General features: G+C 39.0%; 1 protein-coding gene across 1 annotated transcript in view; it reads left to right on the forward strand.

Annotated features, from left to right (window-relative positions):
* cdkal1 (CDK5 regulatory subunit associated protein 1-like 1) overlaps positions 1-26,599 on the forward strand; it is a 238,825-nt gene that overhangs the window by 178,156 nt on the left and 34,070 nt on the right. The window contains exon 12 of the mRNA XM_084357757.1: positions 4,391-4,453. Within this exon, the coding sequence (XP_084213883.1) occupies positions 4,391-4,453 (63 nt within the window). The remainder of the gene's footprint in view (positions 1-4,390; positions 4,454-26,599) is intronic.

The raw sequence follows: 26,599 nt of genomic DNA on the forward strand, positions 1-26,599 counted from the left end.
CAAGTCTAACACAGCTTTACATACATATCAATGTTGGTTTAGAAAGTGATGAGACACGACGTATTTATGAATTGATAACTACATATTTTGGCGTGTTCACTTTGTTAAGTACAGTATGACTGGAGACCATCTTTCTAAATAAATGTCCCTCTAGAGTTGCAATCTTGATGTTATACTTTCCACAGCGTTCACGCCCTCGAGTCTCTGGGTCCATTGATCCAGGAAAGGTGGGTGAGATTTAAGCCAGTTTATGTATATGTAATGGCACATTCACAGAGCGTGCATAGCCTATTTCAATTTCAGCTAGCAAAGTTTACATATCTCCGTCTCCCCAGTGCAGGCTTCTGCTATTGGCTACTGATTGGTTCCACAGGTGCAACTTTGGGCAGAGTTTTTGCTCAAGGGCACCCCGACAGCAGCTGTTGTGGGCTAATGAGAACATCTTTCATTCACCTCCCCACTAGATTTTTTCACATTAGTCTAGGGATTTAAACTGAGGATCTCACAAATGTCCACCTCCTAACCTCCATGCAAGTAGCACCATCAATTAAAACTACAGGACTCTAAAATAACATGTAATGAGATGAGGTTGCCCCTTCATTCATTCCTGTCGTGGTAGGAGGTAGGAAGCAGATCTCTCTTTCTCTTCACCATGTTGTATCTTTAATCTGTTTTGTTCTGTTTTATTTTTATTTTTTATTGGCTCTTCCTTCTGTTTGATGTTGGCCTTAAAATGTCCTTGTATTTCGCACATTTTTTCACTTTAGACAATTTTGAGTGTACACCATGTACTGTATTTGTGAGTCAACGTGTGAGCCTGTGTTGGTGTGTGAGGCTGTGGTGTGTGTTTTTGTGTGTTTCTACAGAGTGTGTGTGCTATTGAGCTGGCTAAATTCTGCTGGGAGTTCATTGGTGGTTGAGAAATCCTTACCTGCGGTTACATCTGTCTTACAGTTACACGCACACGCACACACACACACACACACACACACACACACACACACACACACACACACATATCACTGAATACAGAGTGATGGTGAGAGTGATGAAGGGATGGAAGAGAGGAGAGAGAGTGGTGTTAAGGAGAAATGATGAGAGAATTGCTCTCACCTAAGGTGCTCCAGGCAGAGCGAGAGAGAGTGAGTGAGATTGTGGAGGGACAGACTTACAAGGGGGAGGATGGGTGAGAGAGTGGAGACAGAATGATTAGTATGAGTATTCCTTGACTGGAGAAAAACACAGGGAGCAAGGGAGTGGTAGAGCACCAAGGGATACGTAGAAAGGCAAAGAAAACGAAAGAAAAAAGGATTTGGAGATTCTGGAGAGCCCTTTGGCAGAGAAAGCGAGAAGGAGTCAGGTGAAAACAAGACTGATACAATGGTAGAAGGACGGGGCCAATGATTACAGGACTATATGGATCACAAGAGCCCTGGGTGAACAGGGAATGTGTAAGAGATGGGTAGAATTGGAGTGTGGGGAAGAAAATATGTGAAGGTGTACACAAATGGAAGGAATGGAGAGTAGGGCAAGGAGTGATGAGAAGTGGCGTGATGAAAGGCTGGGCCTCACAAGAGACAGAGAACGACAAAGTCAAAACGGTAGTTGGCCAAGGGCAAGGAGTACACCTGTACCGTTATACCTTTATTTCCCCTCCCTTCCCTTGTTTTTGTGTGTTTATTTTTCTTGCCACAGTGCCTCTCTTCCACTATTCTCTTTATTTAGCACTTATTTTCTTACCTAACTACATTTCCACTTTTTTTATCTGAGAACATTATCTTAACAAAGTCTGTCATGTAATTTCATGCCAATTTCTGAACCCCTGTAGCCTGCAATTTAGCCAGCGGCCAATGTTTTGGGGCTTCCAGTGTAGCCGGTAGATATCTAGATAATGGATATCTGGGCCAAGACTTCCTCTTCTGGGCATAATTGTTTACAGCCTGATTAGCAGCTTCAGACTAGAACATTAAGAGTTGGAGTTGAGAGACGACCCCTAATTTGTCTGGATATGATTGCGGACGAATTACAACCAAAAATGTATTCCAACAACCTATGCATTCTGCCCATTTTGCTCTCCAAATGGACTGTTCACCTGCATGCAACTTAACCCACTCAAACCTAATTGGGCAATGCTACTCAGATGACAACCAGACTACAAACGTAAGCATGTTTCCTATATCAAAATCAAATTCCCTGCCTACAGATCCTGCATTCATATGCAGATATCTGTTCATAGAGATTTTTTCATGCAAACTTTTGAAACTTTATCCATCTTTGCCAACTTGATTATAAATTCTGTACATTTTAATTGATTTTTCTTCCTTCTATGCATCCATCTTTCTCTTCACCACATCCTCAAGCTGCCTTTGCCTGTCCTGAAGCTGCATTTGTCAGTCATGCTATAATGATGCTTGTGTGTGATAGTTGAGCTACTTGTAGGTTGCTGCTCCATATGTACAGATCTGGCCTAAGGACACTGAATCCAGCCCTGCACATACACTGAAAAAGACAGAGGGAAGAGGAGAGTGCACAGCAATGAATGCATACTCCCTTAAGCTACAATAGCATATATCCTTCCCCCTTAGCCAGACACGGCCTAATCAGCGTGCTAATTAGCACTCTTTGTAACTGCGTCGGCCTCATGTAACTGATTGCATTAACAACTGCCACACATCAAACAGTCATGTCTCACGCTCGTGCATCTCATTACACATTAAGGACATACAAGGTTAAGGGCAGATTTTGAGCGAGAATAAAATGAGAAATGTTTCTGCCACAGCTGGTAGGCAAATAAATGTAGTTTTTTTTCCCTCTGTATATTTCACATTTTATAGATTTAATGAATTACTGTAGGCGATGTTCTCAACCATGGCATTTTTTTTCTGTTTAAGTGACCCAATAAGTTAACATGAGTGAAAGTATGTCCATATTAATACTATATGTAATGTTTCTCTATCTGCGTGACAAGCTGAACAGAATGAGGACATGCCAAGGAACAATTAGATCATGATTGTTCCAAGGAAATGTATATAAAAAAAGGTATCTACACTGATCAGTGACAACTTTAAAAGTGTTATTAGTTGAAGTTAATACCCTCAATTGATGAAAAAAATATAAATCCTGATCAGTGTTGCAGACAGGTGATTAATTTGTCTAATTTACAATACACAAATACAAGCAACTTAAAGTAGACCGTGTGGACACACACTACATAATATGACTACTTTCTCAAGGAGTATCTGGAAACATTACATTATATTTTATAATCTTTGATACAATGAACATACAGTCTTACAAATGGGCTTTCCACAACAATATTACAAACAAAACAAATCAAGGAAAGTGAGAAAATTTAAAGGAAGAATCTCTAAATTGTCACCCACTAATTAACTTATATTAAAATAGAATTGGACTCAATAGCCCGCATACCTCCACCAAGGCCCAACAGTCCCCTTTATCAGTATCGAATTGGGCTCCTTAATAGAAGCCAGCCACCTTAATATGTCTGATTTTATTTCATGAAGATGCATTTCTCCCTAGGAAAATCTTGAAAACTTGCAATGTTAAATATGTTGAGAAAAAAATCCTGGATCCATTTCTTTACACAGATCTGCACCAAAAGGTAATGGGGTCTATTCTTGGCTGAGACCCATCCTCCATCCAAGTTTCGTGACAATCCCTTCAGTAGTTTCTGTGTAATCCTGCAAACAAACCAACAAATGGACATAGATTAAACATCTTATCAATAACATAAAGCAAGTGACATTTTCCCCATTTTAATCTAAGTATATACTCCATTATCTACAGTTATATCTAAATTACTTGTTTTTGGACTTTTTATCTGTATTATACATGCATCATATGAGTGGCTTTTAAACTTCAAATCAAGCGTAGCGTTAGTTCTGGCAGGCCACGACGTCAAGCTCTAAATCAGCATCAACAGCGTAGCTGTCAACACGGAGCAGATCAGCTGATGGTTCAGCTGACTCCCCGTGCCCGCTTCCTATTGGGAAATTGCATTCAGAGCGCGCTATTTAAACTGCTCTAGCCCGACCTCACTTGCTGCTTCCTCTGCTGGCTTTTTTGCAACCCACCTCCACCCCAGCTCCCCCCGTCATCTGTTATGAATCTTACATTGTGTCTTGTTGGTTGCTCTGCTCTGTCTGGGTTTTTCGTTGCTGCTGCGCTCCCTGCTTATGCCGTTCATGATGGCTCATGAAGGGCAGGAAGGTGTGCTCTTCCTGCCTCAGGTTTTCCACGCAAGCACGTGGAAGAGCAGGGGGTCCCAGAACAGTACCATACCGCCAAATGAAACTTTTGCAAGTAAATAAAGATTATTTTGACAAAGTGGTCCTGACTGAAATGTATTTTATATCTTTGTTGTCTACAGAAGAAGCAGAGGACTAAAGAGCTGTCACAACTCTTCCACTCTTATAACCCGTACGACCATAAGGTAAGACATATTTCAGTGTTTGTGATCCTGTATAACTTCCCCGGTTTAAATATCTGTATCTATCTGCCTGCGTAAGTTTTGCCCTTTGTCTTTTTTCTTTGCAAAACAGTAAAATATTTTATCTGCATATTTCTTAATAGCGAGAGCTAGCCCTGAGTATTGAACCTCATTCACCTCTAGAACAGAAGCCTTCACTTGACATCAAAAGTAGCTGTAGGTCACCATCATCATATTGTCTGTATGGCTATGATGAGTTGGATGTCTCCTCAAGATGGATGCCTCTTGTCAGCAATCTAGTGGATGAGAACAACTCAAGTGTTTGTTCCTGATTACATTGTGAGAGTACGAGTGTGTGTCAGAGAGATTGAATTCTGAGGTCAAAGATAAATCTCCTCAACCATATGTGTATGCCCTATATTCCTATATTTATGTGTATATGAGCTCATACATTATGCGGTTCACATTCTGACAGCAGACTGAACATTCCTCTCTTTAGGCATGCTTATGATGAGACCCTTGTGACAACAGTGTGAGTGTGTTTGTTGCTGAGTAGTTCTTATGTAGACATCCTTCTGTGAATGACAACACCATGACAACAGCTGTTAACACATTTTTCATCTGTCATGTAAAAGAAAAATTACATTTTGTCATATTAGACTATGATTAGTCCGTGTACATGGCTACAGCCATCTAGAAATCTCCCGTCTTTGTTTTTATGCTCCGGTCATTTAAATGAATATTTAAAGTAGTGTGCAAGTAGGCACATGTTGTGAACATGTTGGTGATTGAAGGCTTCCATGCAGGTGTCACACTGTGTCATTTATCAGAGCAAAGTTTTTCTTTTTTTTTGCAGAGTTTATACCTCCAAGGGAGTTTGTGCCTGTGGTGCTGCTGTTATATGTTACATACTAATTAAAAGGATGTAAGAGAGAACACGTTTCCACTGTAGCAGGCATGGCTCTTTGCCTCCCACGCACTGAAACACACACACACACACACACACACACACACACACACACACACACACACACAGGAGCAGTAATAGAAGTACACATGGAATTACACATTCATACAAGTGAGTACAAAAAACAGCCACGCAAGCAGGGAATGTAAATTGAGTGACTTTTGAAGAGAATATCTTCATAATGCATTAACACGTTTGCATCTAAATTTGATATTAAGTATTCTTCAACATGCTTTCTCCTAAAGTACAATTCTCAGAGGAATTTAGAAACCAACTGTGTGACAGTAGATCATATTGAGCCGGTTGTGCCTGAATGTTGCTATCTAACTTTATATTACTGAACACTTTGTTCTTGTGTATCTTGTGAACATGCTGATTCAAGAATGTTTATATTGTTCAAGGAGTTAAATTATACCTCTGCAAAAGTCCTGTAATGTCCACAAAGACCCAGAAATACACAAATAAGCAACAAATTAAGAAATGTCTCTGAAAGCCTTGAACAACACTTCCATGAAGGCACCTAAAACAGAAATTTTGTGATAAGTTGTCGTTGTATGTAAGTTCAGTCGCTTCACTCCTGCAGCAAAATCCACTTCTTCAGTGTCCATCTGTATGTATGTGTGTTATTTGTGAAAATACAGAGCACACAGGGGGTGAGTGTTTCATTCCCAAAAGATAGATTTTGTGTGAAGTACCACTTTAAAGGCACAGTGTTGTCTTGCCAGATCTGAGAGCTCTTAATTCACTCCGAGCCAGTGTGAAGCTTGAGATCCTCAGGGATGAACCCCCTGTCCATTCCAAAGTTAAGGCTAAATATGAAATATGACCGCAGTCAGAGCCAGAGTCAGACCTTCGGAAATGCCCTTTCCTAGAAGACAGTGTTAGAAATCTAGCCATAAAGAACAGTGAATCCATATTTTCTTTTAAATTTAATATTTGTTTGTATTAGTAATCTTGTGTATTTTTTTCATTTGTATTTGGCTTATAAAATTTGTTTCATGCTTCAAAACACATTGTTGTCAACTATGTTGACAAATAAATTACATATTAAGAGGCAAATTAAAATGCACTAACATCATTTACCCTGCTCTGATTTGCCACATTTATTACTGCTACATAATGTCATATGTTTTTAATCCCTGCAAGAGAGCAACATTTAAACTGACTCACTGATAACCTTGCCAAGTTCACTACATATTGTGGATAAAATGTGTCAAAGGTAATCCCATCCCATTATATGCTATCTGATAGCCCTCATACATAAATATTTTTAACATGTCAAGCAAATTTCTTAAATCGTACTTGCAGCCATGTTCCTGTAGGTCTTATTTCTTTTCCATAGATTGTGTAGATGTGCACATAAATCCGCTTGCATTACAAACCCAGATAGCCGTGAGATATGATTTAATGATAATAAATCTAATGTCAAGCATGCTTCCTCTCAGATCAACCACGGTTCTGCCTGTCCTTGCCAATGTCCATACACCGTGGAAACACTGAGGCAAATCAGCTTGTATTAAGCCCATATAGCCGTTAGATAGAAATAAATGAAGTCTGATAATGTCCCCCGTTTTACATTAAATTCCCCTGGGTGTCTGGCCTTTCAGCTTACAGTTTATGTAAGGATATTATGTGTTTACTAACACATCTGTGTGTGTGTGTGTGTGTGTGTGTGTGTGTGTGTGTGTGTGTGTGTGTGTGTGTGTGTGTGTGTGTGTGTGTGTGTGTGTGTGTGTGTGTGTGTGTGTGTGTGTGTGTGTGTGCGTGCGTGCGTGCGTGTGTGTAAGGGAGAGGGAGAGAGAAAAAGAGAAAGGAGAAGCAAGCACTAAATTGTTGTCTTTACAACCATTATTGTTAATGCGTATCCTCCTATAGGTATGAAAAGGTCATTAATAAAGACTGAGTCAGGGTGGGGGGCGATGGGTTAGTGAGGCTTTATTGCTCCATAGCTCCCGGCTACCAACCAAATGAAACAATGTTTTTAAATGAACTAATTGTTTTTTTGTATCAGACTTGGTTCTTAATCTCCCGTGGCTAGCTCTGAATCACAAATGTGGAAAATGGCTAGCTAAAACACAAACAAGAATGTGCTGTCAGTGGGCATAAATATTGTCTGTCTGTCTTTCTTTCTTTCTTTCTTTCTTTCTTTCTGTCTGTCTGTCTGTCTGTCTGTCTCTTAAGTTCACTTTCTTTCAGCAGCGTTGTTCATATTTTCTTGTATGTTCATTTACATTTAGACAATTGTACTCATCTGCTATGTGTATGTTTAAGAGACAGAAGTGTGTGTGTTTGTATGTCTGTGTGTGTGCGCATGTTTGTGATGATTAATGTGAAATATCCTATAGCCAGATGGTGCTGAACAAGGCCCATCCATCAGCAATGAAAAGACCAGTGGGCAGAAAGCTGGCGGAGCACTTTGTCTAGGGCCAGTGCCCCGCAATGGACACACACAGTCACACACTCAGACACTACACACACATTGACTCTCTGAGGCCTCGACTATGTAACCCACTAAGCTACATTGGAGCTTTTGTGTTTTGTTTTGGAGTACAGGTTCTTGCTTGTTTTTTTTGCTGCCTGGGTCTCACATGAGCGGTGGTGTCTCACCCTGAAAAAACCTCTGGTGTAGTTTTGACATGTGCAGGTCTGCCATTTTTTCTGGTCCCAAGACAGAGGTTAAGGATCAAATAGCTGCATTTTCTACCATTCTAGTGCCTATTTATGTTCATATGAGCTCTTGAGACTAAGCATGAACCTTATTTGTAATCAGTATCATCCAGTCAGCATTAAAAGTTAAAAATTAAGGTGCCGTTTACCAGTTCTGACACATTTATATGTGAAATCGTCTAGTATAGCCATTATTTTCATCCTTGTTACTGGACGATTGTTATCAGTTCAGTTGAGTGATTTTAAGCTCTCAACTCTGTGGTCTTAAGCAATTTTTTCTCTCACCCATAGGCCTCTGTTGTTTCTGATTTCTGTTTCTAATATTACAAGAAATTACTTTATACATCAGTGAGATTCAGTGAGAGTCAGGGCTTATGCACAGCACTACCAGCATGCTTGTTATGATATTGTTTGTCTGCAGTGACCACAGTTTATTCCCCTGTGCAAATGTGTGAAGTTAGAAAAAGTGTATGAAAACACTACTCACATACAAACCTCCCTCCCTTTGCTGCATCACCGTGTCATCTAGTGTAAAGTTTTGCTCCCTAAAGGCTTTACCCTTCCAGGTTGTGGTTGTGAATCTCCCATCATGCTTTAGTCATTCTGAGCAAACTTAACGTGTGTGTGCGAGTGTCCGTGCATTCAGCTGTTTCTGGCAGAGCTAATAAAGCCCCTCTCACCCCACACTGTCATAGTCCCCTGAGAACACACACACAGACACATACATACATTCTCCATGCTGTGTTCATAGCCCTGAATGACAGGGGTGACAGTTTTCCCTGCGGCAAGAGAGGAGGGACAAGCTGTCAACATGGCCCGTTGCACCTGCCCAGCCACACAAGACACACACAGAAAACTGGAAGTTGGAGAATGAGGTGGAGGTGGCTTAATGAAAGGCTGATAATGAAAGACTAACGAGAGAAAGACGGCATTTGCAAAAAATAAAACACTTAATTACACTCAATAAACTTTCCCCTTTAGCTATTCTGAAATCCCAGTTTGCCTCACAGAAGTTGACATAATTATTTATCATTTGAAGAAAAAGAAAAAAAAATGTTAATTAGTCTAACCATTCACTCGCTCCCCAACAGATCACTTTTTTTATATTTTCCCACATGTTTGCTAAACTAAACAAGTACTATTTCGCACTCATCCCTTTTGGCAATTTTAATTACTTTAATATTGTAGAATGAGATTTTTTAAGCTGCTGTTGTTTTGCATTGTTGTGAGAAGTTAACCTCCATCTTTGTTGAATTTGACATTTGCTTGCCACACTTTTTTTTCTCCTGTTCTGTTAATTAACTGACTATTCAGGGCAAGAGAAGGAGGGAGTGGAAGGAGGGGAAATAGAGACAGAAATATTGTTTTTTTTTCTCTCTTTTTGTCTTATCCATCCGTCTGATTATGTCTGTGAAAGCCATTTTTTTCTCCAGGTTCAGCAGGGCTCTACACTATCTGTAAATGTCTTAAATTATGTAAATTTAGGGCTTTAAAGGTATCTTAAGTGTCCAGTACTGTTAGTTAAGCTCTTTTGTTGCTACCTTACAAAGACAGTTGATTATGTTTCAGTTATTGTTATACTGGTAACTGCAGCTACTGCCCATATCTAATATGGTAATTATGGCAGACAAAGCAATAAATGAAAATGTGAACATGGTGGTAGTTTTGGAAGTTGATTTGGGATGCATTCTAGATAAAAATGTTGCTGGAAAAAAAGCACTTCCCTCTGTGTTACTATTTCGCCACATGGCTTTGTCTCTTTTTCTTCCTTCAGATACTCTGAGTGTGGTAAAAAGTGTGCTCTGTGTTTGCTTGTGTCATATACCCCTTGAAAGGAAATCTAAAAACACATACATTTTATGAGATGCAATATCTCCCAGCTGGAGACTACATTGCAACTTTCAGTAGCTGCTGAGCAACTGTTGATGCACTTATGTTGATTTAGTAAATGGCATACTGAGCGAATAAGCAGATATGAAACACTCTCACTCACCCAACACACATCTGTACTTCATAGTGTGAGGGGCACTGCACACACTTATATCTGCCTTGTTCCTGCACATCTCCATCAGTTCTAGACGGTTTGCTAATGATTCCCCATAACCTGTATACTTGAAACACATACATACCATATGTCTGCCCCTGATAATTGTGTTGTCACAATAATTGTCAGTTATCTATTGGTGCTGCACACATAGGCGCCAGGTGGTGTTCAGGGACATAATCGATTTTTCCTTTAAGCCTGCGTAGTGAACACATACCTGCCTCTGTCAGTCTTGTCATCATTTCTCATGCCACACTGAAACTGCACTGCATGTGTTTTAAAACACAGCCAGAGCTTTGTATAGGCTGCTTTAAAGCGGATGCAGAGAGGTGGGAGAGGGGCACATTGTATTAGACTGAAGCATGGGCTGCAAGCAGCTCAAGGAAAGCCGTGCCGCGCATTATATGATAACGATTCATTTGTATGGAAGCAAGAAGATAAACTTGAAGGAAGTCCAAACTTATAACTATGAAGGATTTAAGAGCTCTGTGGCATTTATCAGATCATTTTCCAGTATCTTGTCTTAAAAGAAAGAGAGTGATTAAATATGGAGGATGAATGGAGCAAAATGCAGAGTTTATAAGATATGTTCATGAGAAGCTACACACTTTATTCCTACAAATATGTTGGGTGAGCAAAAGTACAAATCAACTCCTGAAATACATGAGGATGCTTTGAAGGCATATATTAAAGAAATTATTATTACATTTCCTTCTCTGCAAAGTACACTTTTCTTAGATCTTTTTTCTCTGGTATTTTAATTAATAGCAGGTCCGATGAGTCTCTGATGAATACTGAGAAGACCTTTGTATGACAAGGCTGATTGACAAAAGAAATAGGTTGATTCCTCTGTGGCTTTAGTTAGGCTTGGATAATAATATCCAAGTGTGCTGGTTAATATTGCTCTTCCTGTTTGATCAAAGGCAACAGAAATGGAACAAATGGAATGAGACCTCTGTATGTGTATTCCACCCACATTGCAATTCTGCTTGCCAAAGACATGGTTTTCTTGTGCTACTGTATAGAAGAGCACTATAACCATGTATACATGCTCTCAATCTGTCAAGGTTACACAACAGGGACTTGCACAACACACACGTATGGTCCCACAAAAGAAGTACAAACACACATGTGAGCCTACATAATTACTTAGTCCATTTGGCGCCAAACAAACATTTGCCTTTGAAATATTCCCAGGTTCTTTATTTCTTCTAATTTATGCAACACCACAGCTATAGCTTTGTTCTAGAGACATACAGTACTCACAAACAGTATACAACTCTGCCAAGCATGGCAGATTGTGTTTTTAAGTTTAACATGTTAATGGCTGTTACCAGTAGGATTTCTCTGATCATGTCATCCTTAAAATTGCTCATTAGCTTTACACTCAACAGATTCTGTCTGCACACATTCCCCACTGTTAAAGATATATCCGATATGTGTCAAGGGCTTATATGATGCACAGCCAATAACATGAAACCATTGGGGCAATCCGAATAATCTGACTGCCATTGCTTCTTTTTTGTGAATGTGGATGCTGATGTAGAACCCTGCACACATTTTGCAACAATATATTGCTAAAGACTTTTTATGACAGTGACATCCCTCTCTACTACCACAGAGGGGAAAGTGTGGGACTAACAGTTTCCGAGGAGTTGGCAAGTTTTCTAAATGAATGAGCTGCTATTTTTTATACAATTAGTAAGACACAACAAATGCTGATATTTGAGAAAACAAAACCACCTGAGCAGACTTGCTTTGCTGGTCATAGACCTTCCCATCCAAACCCAAGGAACGTCTAACTCAGGTATATGTTGAGTTTTGAATTGGTTCATTCTTTAATCTTTAAATTGTGTGTTTTGGTGCATTTTCTAACGAGTGAAAACTTGAGCTTCTTTACACTGACGTGAAAACAGCCATTTGGCCTAGTCAGATTAATGGAAGTTACTCTGAAAACATTAGGGAGCACTCAGCCGAATCATTCTATCTACTTTTCATGGTGCCAAGGTTGTGTTGCCAAAGAGCTTGTTGTTTTTTAGAACAGTTTGAAAAAATTTACTAAAATTTAATCAGGAAATAGAATTGGGCTGAATAGAATATATTTTTGACAACATCTTAATGCCTCAGTTGGCTTGCTTTGTCGAAATAGTTTTTCTCCTTTAGAATAAAATCTCAGGAAAATATCCCCTCTTTGACGCCCTCTCTCACACTTGCACTCCGTCTTTCTCAAAGTGACAGAGTGTGTGCCATAAAGGCTTGTTGATTGCTATCATTTGTTGGGCCAAAGGCGTCAGTCTGTGTGTTATTCATACACATCAACATGGACAGATTCACACACTCACAGTCAAACACACTCACGCGCACGCAGCAGTAGGACACAGGAAACCACGGGTTAGCAGCTACCTCATTTTAACAGCATGCTATGTGACTGACATCTGAATGGAGGGGTGGTAGGAGGGAGTGTGTGTGTGGGGGCAGAGAGAAAGGGACAGAGAAATGAATGAGGAAGGGGTTCTAGGGCCTGTGTGGCTAAATGGTTTCTTAGACAGGAGTGTGAATGCTTCCTGATTCAGTCAATAGGGCTCCAATTTAGCGAGCATCATTTGGAAAGGTATGTGTGTTTGTGTTTATGTGTGTGTATTTCTTTCAATATATTCTGCAGCTGCTTGGCTGGCTAAATGGATTCTCTCTCGTCTTTAGAATAAATCAACCGTATACCGTATTGGTATGATAAAGTATATCATCTTATGCTTTTCTCCTAATAGCAGGAGTAGGAACAACTGGTAATGGCTGAGGTGTGAAAATAGCTGCAGTTAATTTTCTTTTAATGAACAAAAGGCTTTTTTCATACATTTGACATTTGTGAATAATAAGACAGTATATGGAACCAGAAGAGAATAAGACTTTTTTTCTATTTAACATTTTAGTGCAAAGATATTTTTTTGTTATACTTGTAGAAAGCTATGTCAGTTGCTAGAGCATTTCCCTGTCCTTTGCTAATGTATGTAATGAGGATTTTTATGGTAATAAACTTTTTATGTCGATTTAAAAAAGGTATTTGTTATTTTCTGTTGGGCCTGTGAACACATACCTAGGCTAGGTGGAACTTTCACAACTTTATCAATACTGATTATTACTTAAGGGTTCAATTCCTGCCAGTCCCCCAATTGACTGGGCCGTAAACAGCGAGTCATCATTGAGGGCCATGCTGGAGGGGATGGAGTCTCAGTTCAACATCACAGCTCAGCATCATCACAGCTAATTATATTGAATTTGTGTGCTGTGTGTCTCTATATATTTGTCTTTTGCAAGTACAGAATGTATGTGTTTGCTTGATGGTGGGAGTTGTTCCAATTTCTTGTCTATCATCGAACCTGACTGTGTGTGAGCATGCAAATGAAGGAATATGTGTTTTTATGTATGCATGTATGCAGGCTTATCAGCACTAGTAATTGTTTGTCTGTGGCTGATTGCTTAACGTAGCCTGTCATTAGAAATATTTGAAACCTGATTCAACAAAGCTTGCTACAATCTATATGGAAATTTAGATGCGTGGTTTCAGGCTACGAGCTAAAACCATGATTTGACTTTTCCTTCTTTCCTCCTGCCATCCTTCCTTACTCTCATGCTGTTTAGGGATCAAATCTTCATCTAGATTTCATTCCATGTTCAGTCCAGACAGCCCAACCCTGCTAACTTAAACAGGGTTTTCTCACAGACAAAGACATGAGAGAAAGGTGGGGGTGAGATCTAGGTACAGGAAAGAGTTATTTAGTGTGTGAATGTTATTTATGTTTCTAGAATGGCCATTGCATTCCCCCTTCCCATTTAAATCTCAGCTTATCACAGTATCACACGTTCACAGTTGCGCATACTTTGTCAAGACAGAGGTCGAACTCAGCCAATCTCTGTGGGATTAATTCACCTTGTACTGATAGATGTAAACTACACAGGTTCCTTTGTTAGCTACTTTAGCTTCTCATTTAACAATGTGTGGAGAGCTTATCGTCCATTGTAAATTACATGTTAACACTGGTTGAAATCTTGCGTTTGCTCATTGATTTTACTTGGTAGTTGCGGAGCTCTTATCTTGAGCAATGTATGTTTACAGGTTATCCACTTGTCCAAAGGAACTTTAAAAAAAAAAATCCTCCATTATTTTATCAATTACTTCAACTGGAGGCCTTAGAGGTATTAAAATGCTTAAGGGACCATAGTACAATACGCTAAATTTGTGTTTTTTTTCCATTTTGGTTTATCTTTACCTTGAACACTTTTGAAGCTTATTTCAATGATGTTCTTCTATTGTTCCATTTATGACTTATTGACTTACTTTTCAGGAGAAAATGAATGAGTCAGTTTTGTTGTTAGATCCTTCTTACCATCAGTTCCAGTTAGCATTTAATACACTGAATACAAGTTTGGCTCTCGACTTACCCGGTGTGTTTGTCAGTAGGGGCATGATTTCTTTCTCTTTTCCTGAAATGTATCCTTTTAACAGATGATCTTTCTTCAATGCCACTGACATTACCCGAGTCGTTACACCCTGCACTGTCGTTCTGCCTGTGAAACCACCAGAGGCTAATAACACCAGTCCGGCTTTTCATTCCTCATCTGCCTTCTATCCGTTCACTAAGCAGTCACTAACTAACTACACCTGCTCTTGCACACGCACACAAACAGGAGCTTAGGAAGAATCACATAGTGCATGATATGTGTTTACATTAGGATTTTGTGTTTACGTACCAGTTCGAAATTTGGAGGCAGTTATAAATGTATTAGCGATGAGTATCTGGAGTTACTTTTTGTTTCTGCCTATTGATTCCTGAAAAAAAATAGGATTGTGCATCATTGTTTTTGCTTATAACCAAAAGAATGATCATTTATGACAAATGAGTGCTAGCGGCAGCGCAATTTATTTGTACTTATATTACTGGGAACAGGCTTCAATAATGTCAATAAGCAGGATCTAAATCACAACTGCTAAAATCTCTTTACAGGACTAGACAAAAGGAAAAAAAACAGCAACAAAAAAACAATAGTGAAAATAACTGACCAGCTGTTAGTAAACATGAGGTTTATGATATGAACTTGTTATTTGATTTACTGCCTTAAGGTACCTACTTCTGGTCTCTTGCATGCACACATAGTGCATGACTAAGAGAACAGTAACTTTACACTCAGAACACACATACAGTATGTTTTAAGAGAAAAAAACACATATACATGTGTCTGTGCGCACACACTGCACACGTGGCCCTGTAAATAAATTGTGTGTATAGGCCCAAATGTGGGATCACTACTGTAAAGGCTTTATTCTCATTATAGCTGAGTTACAAAAACTGGGGCACAGCAGGGGGGGAAAGTGATACATTAACTGACTGCAGGCATTGTGTGTGTGTGTGTTTGTGTGTGTGTGTGTGTGTGTGTGTGTGTGTGTGTGTGCGCACGTGTCTAGTGTGTATGTCTGTAAAGAAGAAAGAATTTTGAGTTTAAATGAAGGCAGTAAAAAATAGTGTGTTTTTGGCCTTGTTATGTTTTTTGTATGTGTTTGTGTGACAAGCATTATTCCCAAGTTGTCACATCCTGACATCTCTGAGAAAAATAAAGTTTTTCTTTTATTCCATAAATAGTTAGCAGAATTTTCTCTTTTCTGAGCATCTTCAATCGTTGTTTTCAGCCCTTTGCTGGATGTTTGATGGGAAGGATTGATTTGTACGCTAAAGGCTAATGTCATTGTACTGCATGTGTATGTAGGGGGCAGAGCGGAGGTTGCGGCTATAGTTTTCTTAAGCTGGAAAGAACTGTAATTGGTCTGTTTCAGAGTCTCCCCTGTGCTTCCATAACCTCTTCAGCAGTCCTACAGACCATTCTCTGTCATTATACAAATGTGTTTCTTAAATGCTCTCAGATCAGTTTCAAGTTTCAGAGGCTTTGACATAAAGATGTGAGATGAGATTCCTAAAATAGAGAAAGTAAGCTACTTCTCAAAAACAAACAAAGCATCACTTCCAGACATGTTTTAATGGTCTGGATGCACCGACAGCAACACCACTGCAGAACTATAAATCTGCTGTTGACATCTAATCAATAATCCAGCTTCATGTGTACACAATAACATTTAGGCGCAAACATAAAACTGCAGTCAACCATGCTGAAGCTTAAAATGAAAAAATGGCATTTCTGTTGAAAATCAATCAGATATTTGTTGTTCAGTAGGAACTGATTATGATTGTTATAACTGCATTAACTGTATATTATTAATAACTTTTGACAATGACTATTATTTCCCTGTGTTACTTTTGTTTTTACTTTCAGCATGACATTTTCCATGATTTCAAATTCAAAGCAGTGGTCGGTTGATGGTCTCTAGACTCATATTGATATAAATTGTCAGAATTTAAGTGAGAAATGTACTGCTTTTGTGTAAGATGGCAGACTTGCAGAATCAGGATATTTTGAAATACTTGCTCTTGTTTTCTGTACAAGGACATCTGCTGTTTTGTTAATTTCATTTTGCTACTGTAGCACTGCTTTAAGAGTGACATGAACAGACACCATTACTCATTGCTCTCTCAAAACACCCTGGACAGATTTGGTGAATAAAAAAGAAAGTCACTGAAAGATAAAGAGGAAAATTACAGCTAGAGCTTCCACATAATAGAAGGAGAAAGCGAGACAAAGGAACAAAAACAAGCACCTCAGGAAAATAAGAATGAGCTGAATATTTATGGAATCGAACAGGAAAAAATAAAACAAAGAGCCTTTTCAAATTTGACACCTATTCACATCCTTGGCCCTCATTTTCATTTTTCTTCATAATCTTCAATGGAGTCATCTCTCAATGTGTTGCGTATAGATTAGTGTGTTTGCTTGTTGTGCTGAAGGCCTGTTAATTGGCTGTTTGGGGCTAATAAATAGCTGTAATTAACAGGCATCGTTAGGTGAGGCAGGGATGGGAAAGCTGTGGCAAACCAGCTGCAGGAAAACAATTAACTACAATGTGTAAACATTCACCTGGAACTTTTGTTCAGTGGGACATTTAGATTAGCAAAGTAGTAGGTAAGTCTTATTGGGACCAATTGGGGTTTCTTGTTGAAAGTAACCCTGTCTGCTTGTAAGACATTCCTTATGAAGGCCTAACATTTGAAATATAAACTCTTAAGGTTTATGATGCTGGATTTCCAGTAAATGCTGACCTTTTCCCCAATTAATTCTCAGTTCTTAAAAGGGAAATTCCAGTATTTTTAAACCTGAGCCCTATATTTACATGTTTTTTGTATAAATGATTCACCACACAACATAATCCTTTTGGGCAACTCTGACCATCATGTTGCACCTAGTAAAAGTTCTGGCTGAGGTTGTTATTGTAAGTGTCTGACAACTTTACTGAAACAAGTCCTACAGAAATAGAGATAGTGAACAGAAACGAAAGACGCTTTTGGAGTTTACCTATTAGAACAGCCAGCAAGAATTTATTTATAAAGCCATGGCTGACTATTTAACTGATTTTGACAATCAACTGCGAGACTTCTTCTTAAACGACAGTTGGTCAGAACTGCCCCAATGGATTATGTTGCAGTCATTGTAGCCATATTGCAGCTGCCAGCTGAGGCGATCGATGTAAATGTGTATAAACAAGTTTATATCTCTCTATAACATAACCTCACAGTTATGGTGTAGCATGCCATCACTGTATAGTGTTAAATACTCAATATAGCTTGTGTTAAAGATATAAAGACAGTGTGTTACAATAACACATGTTGTGATGAAAAGGGATATATATGTTGTGTGAAGAAGATGGACCTATCAATCTAAAGAGCATTCAAATCTTCTCCAGGATGTTGAACTCTGCTGTACCCCAGTGAATGCTACTAAGGGCCCTGGTGCTTTTTTCTTCTTTCACAGTGTCTCTCATCCCGTCGTCTTACATTTCTTCTTCTCACCTTCAGAAGTCTGTAAGTTTTCAGGGATTAGATGAAAAGACCGCATCTGCTGTCTCGACTTTTTGAAAAGCTGGACTTGCGCTCTCTTCTTCTGTCTCCCATCTTTATCGCTCTACTATTTCTTGTTGCATCTTGTCCTCACTTTGTTCATCTCTTTCTTCTTCCTTGCTTTTTCTTTCTTTGCCCATCACTGCTGCTCGTCTCTGTGTGAGTGTTGATATATGTGAGCCCGTACTTGTTGAAGCGAGTTGTAGTTGTTTGAAGTCCTGCCAGTGAAAAAGTGGACTTTAAACCTATTAAACAGCAAAAAAAGAATGAGGGATTTCTCTGTCTATTGACTACAGCAGCTTGTTTTTTTCATCCATGGGTGATTAAAAAAGTAAATAAGAAGGTGAATGGGTGCAGGTGAGGCTTAAACATTTGCTTCATTTGGTGGGCTCTCATGCACACTAATCGTGCTGTTATAACTAGAGTAAGGCAATTATTATATAAATGAGTGTTGTCATTTTATTGCAATAAATAACTAGCAAAAAATAGAAATCATACAGTAGCTTAAATAGTGGTGGTGGAGGGTTGACATTTACCATCAAATTTATTGTGTGACATTAATGGGGTATCTGTTGTAGGTTCTTCCTTCCTGTGGGTATTAAATATGAATACTGTAATCTAATACTTTAATGAAGTTATTCAACCCTCCGCCTCTTTTTGGCTTGATCTCTTTGCTCAATGATCTCATGATTTAACTAACTGTGTGTTTGACTGTGCCTGTATTCTTTATCGGCAAAGGAATTTAACCTTCAAATTAATATTGTTCTCAATACTGACTGAATGTTGTAGTCCACACTGTTATTTGTAGTTCATATAGAGCATCAACTCAGGGGCTGGATATAACAGCAGTCAGTTAACCCAAACTGTGAATCTCTGTAGTTTGACCAATGGGAATAATTGCTCATGAACATTAACTTGTTAAAATTGTTTTAAAAAGTAGGGAATCTGCATTTAAATTATTGGCTTAACTTTCCAAAACTTCACTGGTCACTTCACTGGGGAAAAGCAACCTGTCCCCGTCTGTAAATGAACGAATTTCGACCAGGACTATAGTGTCTTCACTCAACATTTTCCTCCCTCAGGTTACTCTCGTTACCTAATTAGCATAATCATTTAACATACATTTACATAATTTGCATAAATCAACTATCAGAAGCGTAGCAGACCCACGCACCCATTTTAAATTAAAATGACCTGGACTTTTCTCTTTGTCTCTTTCTCCCTTTCTCTTCGGTCGGTTTTCTATCATCTGTCTCTATCAGTCACATGTATCTCTGTCATATTGCTGAAATAAGTCCGGCTTTGAAAAGGAGGAGCAGTACCCTGAGGGCTTGTCAGACAACTTGATGACATGATGCTTCTGCTGAAAGAAAGCGGGGAGGATCAAATACTTAATGGCCACCTGTGTGTGTGTTTCTTAAACTTACTCTCTTATTTGAAGTTGTTTCAAGTGATGGTTTGAATTTTATAGTTCCATTCCATTCATGTATTGAACTTTTTATGTAAATTCACAGTGTTCTTGGAAACTAGATATAAAATTTGGAGTAACAGCAGGAGAAAAAGAAAGAGGAAAATAGTTGCAGAGAACTCACCATCTTTTTCCGGAGCAACCTTTGCATTTACATTAAGTAATAGTTAGTGTGGCCAACTTTGTAATTCAGGCATTATGTCAAGAAATATATTATGTCAAATAATATAGCCTAATTAAAGGTAAATGTGCTCCTTGGTGAAATCAAAGGTATCACTATATTGACATGAATAAAGTAATTCCCAGTGAGAAACATGCTGCCTTCACTCAGAGATTATTTTTCCAGAGGACTGAGCTTCACCATATGGTGCAGCAACAATCCCCTGAAGCTCAATAGGTTTTGTTCCAAATTTTAAGAAATTCCCTCCAGGTGTTCATGAGAAATTGCATTCACATGAATTGGACGGATCTAATTCAATGTGACCTTGACCTTTGAACTTTGACCACCAAAATGTGGAGTCCAAGTGAACTTTTGTACAGGATTTTCCCAAATTCCCTGAAGGCATTCCTGAGTTATTGTGCTCACAAGAATGGAATGAATGGATGGATGGACGGACGAATATACTCTGCAGATGCATTGCACATTGCACATATATTCAGCAGCAATAGTAGAGGAGCAGAGGGAGGTGTAGAAAAATAATTGGTAAGTGAATAAATAATTAGACAACTATTAAAAGAAAAAAAGGAAAAAAAAGTCAGATGAAGATTTTCCTTTCAGAAGGCTCAAGCCGGGTAACACAGTAACAGACACATACATACAGTATTTTATGTGCTTTCTTGTGTTAACAAGATTTCTCAAACCTACAATCCCATGGGTCATGGTGGCTCCTTGTAGTGCTCCAGTGGCCTCTTCTTAACCCAACCTGTGAGTGTTGCAGCTGAAACATTGCTGAATCTGCTTGGATGCTGGTGATTCCCATGGCATTTGGCCTCAATTCCCATACATAATATGCTTTTATTTATACATACACTATCTGTTTAGCTTAAACATTTCTGTGTGTGTGTGTGTGTGTGTGTGCGTGCGTGCGTGCGTGCGTGCTTGCTTGTGCTTGTCTTTCCTTTCTCTTTCATAGACCTTATACCTCCTCAGAGATTTAATGACTCATTTATCAAGAGGTCCAGAATGATGTAAAATAAAGGGGAGGAAGATAAGCAGAGACTACAGTTCATGTTGGAGGCAGGCCTGTGTGAAAGACCTTCATAGATAGAGAATAACAAAAGATAAAAACGAAAGGGAGAAGAGACAGAAATGGAGAGAGAAGCAGACCAGTTCCAGTCATTTTCTCTCACGCAGAAGTGATGTGCTGCCTTGAGCACAATCTTTTCCAGGAACTCCAGCATAAACAAATTAAGTCAAAGTATCCCTACAGCTCTTTGTGTGTGTGTGTATCTAGAGATGCATGTGCATCTTTTTGCATGGGTTCTTGAATCTGTGTATTTTCAACCTCTTTATGTTTTGGGTTGTGTGTGTGAGTCAGTGTGTGTATATTTTGTGTCTGTATCACTGAGTGTGTGGTTGATGTGCGTATAACACAAAGGCATGCCTTTTCATGCGTATGTGTGTGAGTATTTAGTGCGTTCTGACTGCCGTACTCTGAGGCGGTGTGTGTACAAGTCACTGCAAGGCCATGTTGTAATCGCAATGTTTGGAGAGTTTTTTCATCACGACAACACATGTAGTGACAACAAGTCCTAAAGCTATAGTACAGCTAAGACACAGCCAGTGCATTTAATTTCCCATTGGCAACAACAGTATAGACAATAGGATAACTCTGTGTCCTCTGATAAGTGTGTAACCTTATACACATCTGGCACAAGCTATATGACAATTCAGCGGAATATTGAGGGCACAGGCTGGTTATGTACCCACTGTGGGGTAATATGTCAGTTGTGTTTGGCTTATATTATTTAGTGGATAATGTGACTGAAGTTTGGTCTTTGTGGAGTCAATAGCTTTGCTTGTGGGCTTCTGTTAAGCCCAGTTTGTTTATCCAATGTAGCGCATATAAAATGTGAATAACCTTAGTTTCCTAGGAGTACATTGATAACTGGTGCTTGAGGCTTTTGTAGAGGATGTGTGGCTCATTTCTTTAATGTATCATATATGAAGGCGTAGCCGTGTTACTGCATTATTGCTGAACTGCTCTTGCACTTTTGGCCCACTTCTGTTTACTTTTAGTACACTGTTGCACTTCACAATACACATAACTTGTTCCCCTGTGTAACATTAAAGATCTATGTAAACAGTATACTATTTATAGTGATATACCTGGCCGTGTCTGTACAACTTATAAATAAATTGTTTACTACATCCATACAATGAAGTAAGTGTTTCTGATTTTTTGTAATCTTCTGCTTTCTGCTTGCATTATGTTTTTTATTTTTTACTGATACAACAGTTTCTCAACATACTGTGGAAAATGTCTCAGTGTTTGCAAGTTGTTTAAAATTGTTCTATATGAAAGCCATATGTTAATTTTTATTCATTTATTTTTAGCCCCTTTGGCCCAAATCACTGCCTATGCTAAAATTGTACCTGATAGGCCTCATGCAGCTGTACTATAATGCATTGCAAGTGCTCGTTCATGTTTCTCATTGTTTGTTTTCAGGCCTTAGAACAAGTCAAAAGTCATTCAGAGGTTGCACCAGCCTGCTTGAAAATTATGTGATTTGATAGCTTTTTTCATGAGTAAATAACACTTTTTAAAGTGTTGCGTAGGATGCCTCAGGCCCTATTGAGGACACAAGTTGTTTATGTATCTAATGTACCATATATGAATGAATAACCTTTGCCAGCAAATATAGATCGAATTGATTACTGTGTGGGGGACTTGGAGAGGACATTGGCTGGTTAATTAATCTAATGTAGCATGGAGTCATTTTCACTTGCACTGACCTGTTTATGGGTAAATGCCTGTTGACATTAGAGCATGACAGTGTGTGCCCATTAGCAGACAAGTATATGGAGTTGGCAAAACTGCCCTAGGCTTTTATCGGGTACATACAGTAGGCTTGTTTATATATCAAGTTCACCATAGGCGAATATGCACAGTGATATGTTTTTATCCAGTGCTTATTAACAGATGCGAGTAGAGGCAAACATGTATTTGTTCAGACAAACAAGGTCACAAGGACAGCCTCTCAAGGCATTAAAAGGTCATTGACATTGTTATAAGCTATATATGCAGTGAGGTCAGTCATGCACACAGGGTTCCATATACATTTTGGAGAGAAATTTAATGACAAGTTTTACGCATTAACTTTCTCTGCATGTCTGGCTCACGACTGCTCGAATATAGCTTGCCCAACAGCGATATTCACCCTTCCTCATGTCCTGGTGTGACTACGAAGCCCCTGAAAGGTCACAGTGGATTTTTCTTCCTGAAATTCTTTTACTTTTTGCTATGAATTTTTTGTTACCTTGCAATATGTTTTAAATGTCCTCCAATCCATACAGAATAGGCTGAAAAGTATTAACACATACATTAGTGTTACATTAGTGTATTTTGGAATAACATCACCCTCAGCTGTGGCTGGCTCAGATTCAGGTCTGTGTCATTACATTTTACTTGCAGAGCAACCTTACCCAGCTCTCTCAGCAACTGCTGCTGAGGCTGATTGAGATAGGCTGTGATTATGACTACAGCCATGGGATGAGAGAGCTTTAGCCTTGCTGTTGCTCTGATTGTGACTGCAGCCGCTTTTTATGATTATGGCTGTGGCAAATTCGTTTATAATAACATTTAAGGCAGGAGATATGTGTGCACTGAATTGACTGGCTGAGCATTTTATTGAAGCAACTGTATTGTTGAACTCCAGTCGTATATTGTGGCTTAACAGTGTGCTCTTGGCTAATGATAACTGGAGCAGTAAAGAGTAGTCACAGTACAGGTACCATAGCTATATCCATAGCTTTTTAGATTCGGTCTCAAATGCAGCTGGAGTCTGAGTGATAACCATACCCACTGTTGCAATGTCAACCACCACAGCCACAAAGAGCAGCTACAGCTTTGCTCAAATGTAGTTGGTGGCTGTTTACTGTCAGAGCGCAGCCTTTTGAAAGGATTGATAAGCAATACTTGCGTAATGTAAAGAGTCACCAGTCATGATTACATTAAGTGCATGCACTGCTGTTCAAGATGTTTATAGGTTTTTATTTAAAAACAGTAATGAGCCCATGAGCACATATTGTTATTAAGAATTTTTTCCCAGTTGGATGAAATTTAGTGTAGTTGTTTTACAAATATCGGCAGCCCTTTGCAGTACAAGTTAAAATGCATACATGAACAATTCATGTTTTTAGTACACATTTATAACTATTCCAAACATCAGATAATATTTTTTATTTTACATATGTGTGAAAATAATCCATATTTTATGTTCACTTTCCATGCACCTTAAGCGATCTCAATGTAGATTCTATGCTACTTTAATTTGGCCATCCCTTCAAAGCAGGCCAAAGCAGCAACTCTTTCCCTCTTGATGGATGTATTTTCACCAGACAATGTGTAGCATATGTTCAAAATGGTAGTATCTGAAAATAGCCTATTAATGTATCAGAAAACAGAGAAATAGATGTGACTTGTAGCAAAAAACGGCTATCCCTACCTACAGAAACACTAGTGTGATTGTGTGTTTTTTGTTTTTACAAATAATTTGCAATAATTTGTCTGTGTATTGGTGTGTTTATGCTAAATAACGATTTTTTGTTTTTTTGTTTGTTGTACACCTGTAAAGTGTGTGTGCGTGTGTGTGTGTGTGCTTGTGGATTTGTGTTATTGAGTACAGTAGCTCCAAGCATCTGCTCTGTACAAATTAGCCAAGCCCCCGTGCCAAACATAGAGGTGCTTGTGTGTGTGTGTGTTTGTCAGAGGTGATGAATATAGAGGGTCTAATTTTGGATGAACGTTCAAATCCTGCTCAAGCCCCAGCCGGGTGGCTTGTGACACACATGGACACACAGACACACACACACCAAACTGGCCGTTTGATAGCCCTGCCACTCAGCCATATGCCACCCAAGGGCCTGGCATCTGCTGCAACACAAACACACAGTAACCAGAGACACACACTGAAGTAATCACTTTTTCTGTGTTGCACACAAATACATTTGCATTCATGCACACACTCAGACAAGACACAACCTCTATGAAGCACTCTATCTACACTTGCCATTGGAAAAGCTCATTCACAGTATTTAAATGGCAGAATGGCAGACAGCACACATATAGGCCTTGCATATTGGTCCCTGTATCCTTGTTTATTTAAACAGCAGATAGTTTACTGTATGCCAAATCAGCTTGAAAACACATATATCCAGGAGGGAAATGCACATCAAGTCAACCAGCACAGAGATACACACATCTATGAGCACATGCAGAGTCACATTCATAATTGTGCACACACACAAAAGCTGGTATAATGCATATTCAAATGAAGTTGAAGCCATTTAGATCGGTCTCTCATTTGCATTTGTGCCATTAGCCCACAGTCAGAGCTAGCTCGGCCTGCCAACTCGGCCTCCTGCATTTGGTGTGCTTTGTGTCTGTGCTGGAAATTCACACTCATTCATTGACTACTTTTTTCACATTCGTATGTTTGTGTCATGGTCATTAATACCGCAGCATATTGATTCTTTCAAAAAAGTATCACTACACACACCAGCCCCTTAAGTTATTTTCAAATGCTATTAGTCCACACATCCCAGTGTCCATTAAAAGACTGAGCTCACAGTAACGCTTTTGCTATAACCATTAATAGACACATATTGCAACATACTAAGCGTACTTGTTGGAAGTGGTTAAATAGGAGCAGTAAACACGATTGCCGTTGTGAGTGTATCCTGTGTTTTAGCTACTGTACATGTGGGTTACATGCTTTTGCTCTTGAATGAGTGCTGAGGGATTGTGCTTTTTGTATATCTGTCTACTTCTGATGACTGTTGGTTTGAATGGCACAGCTGTGCGCTAGCAGGCTAGCCTCATAAAGCTGTGTCTGATTACTACCTGCTCCCTTTACTTAATGTTTATTATGTCTGAGTGTGTGTGTGTGTGTGTGTGTGTGTGTGTGTGTGTGTGTGTGTGTGTGGGTGTGTGTGTGTGCTCTCGGAATCAATTCAACCTGATCACCCCCATAAATCAATCAACACCATTGAAGTGCTAATATTGCCCCCTTTGTGAGCCATTTGCTCATTCAAGTTTCATCTTGCTGAAGCCAATCTGACTTTCACTGATGATGATTTTAACTCATGTCTTTAGATTTTGTCTTTGACTTTTTGGGATATTTAAATAATTCTCCCTCCCACGTTTTCATCTATGTAGGGAAATATGGATAAGCTGATTCAGAGAGATAATGCAGTTGATTTCTTTCTGCTGGTTGATTGGCTATCGCACTGTTCCTGTATCACTCTGACGATTGATGGAGATTTAGTGTTTGAATTGGATGACTTACATGTAGATGCAAGCCAGAGTGATGTACAGAATTGCATTAGATTTGGATTTCTGCTTGATATTGGGAGTAAAGGAAATTATTACAAATATCCCCTTGGATCTGCACTCAATTTTGATTCCTTAGTTCTGCCTGAGATGTCACTTATTTTTCAAAACCTATCACATATACAGTATATACAGTGGATTTATTAAGAGTAATTCAAATAATGTAGGCCTACACAAATCTTTTCAATCTATTTATGCTAAATATAAATGAAACAGTAAGGCAAACTGCTAGATGATATTAAGAACTGAAGATCTGGGCATGTTTAAGGAAGTTTATGAAGTGAAAATCTGCCAAGTGGCTCTGTGTGTGTGCATGTTGGCTCTTTTTGATCCTTATAGCCTGTCCTTGTCTTACTCTCTATGTGGATTAGACCAATAGGAGACATAATATGGTTATTTATTGTCACACTATCCAGGCCCCTTCACTGTCACTTTGATACATACATACGAATATC

The sequence above is a fragment of the Pagrus pagrus genome (assembly GCF_965226575.1).
Source record: "Pagrus pagrus genome assembly, chromosome: 7".
In the NCBI taxonomy this organism is placed as follows: domain Eukaryota; kingdom Metazoa; phylum Chordata; class Actinopteri; order Spariformes; family Sparidae; genus Pagrus; species Pagrus pagrus.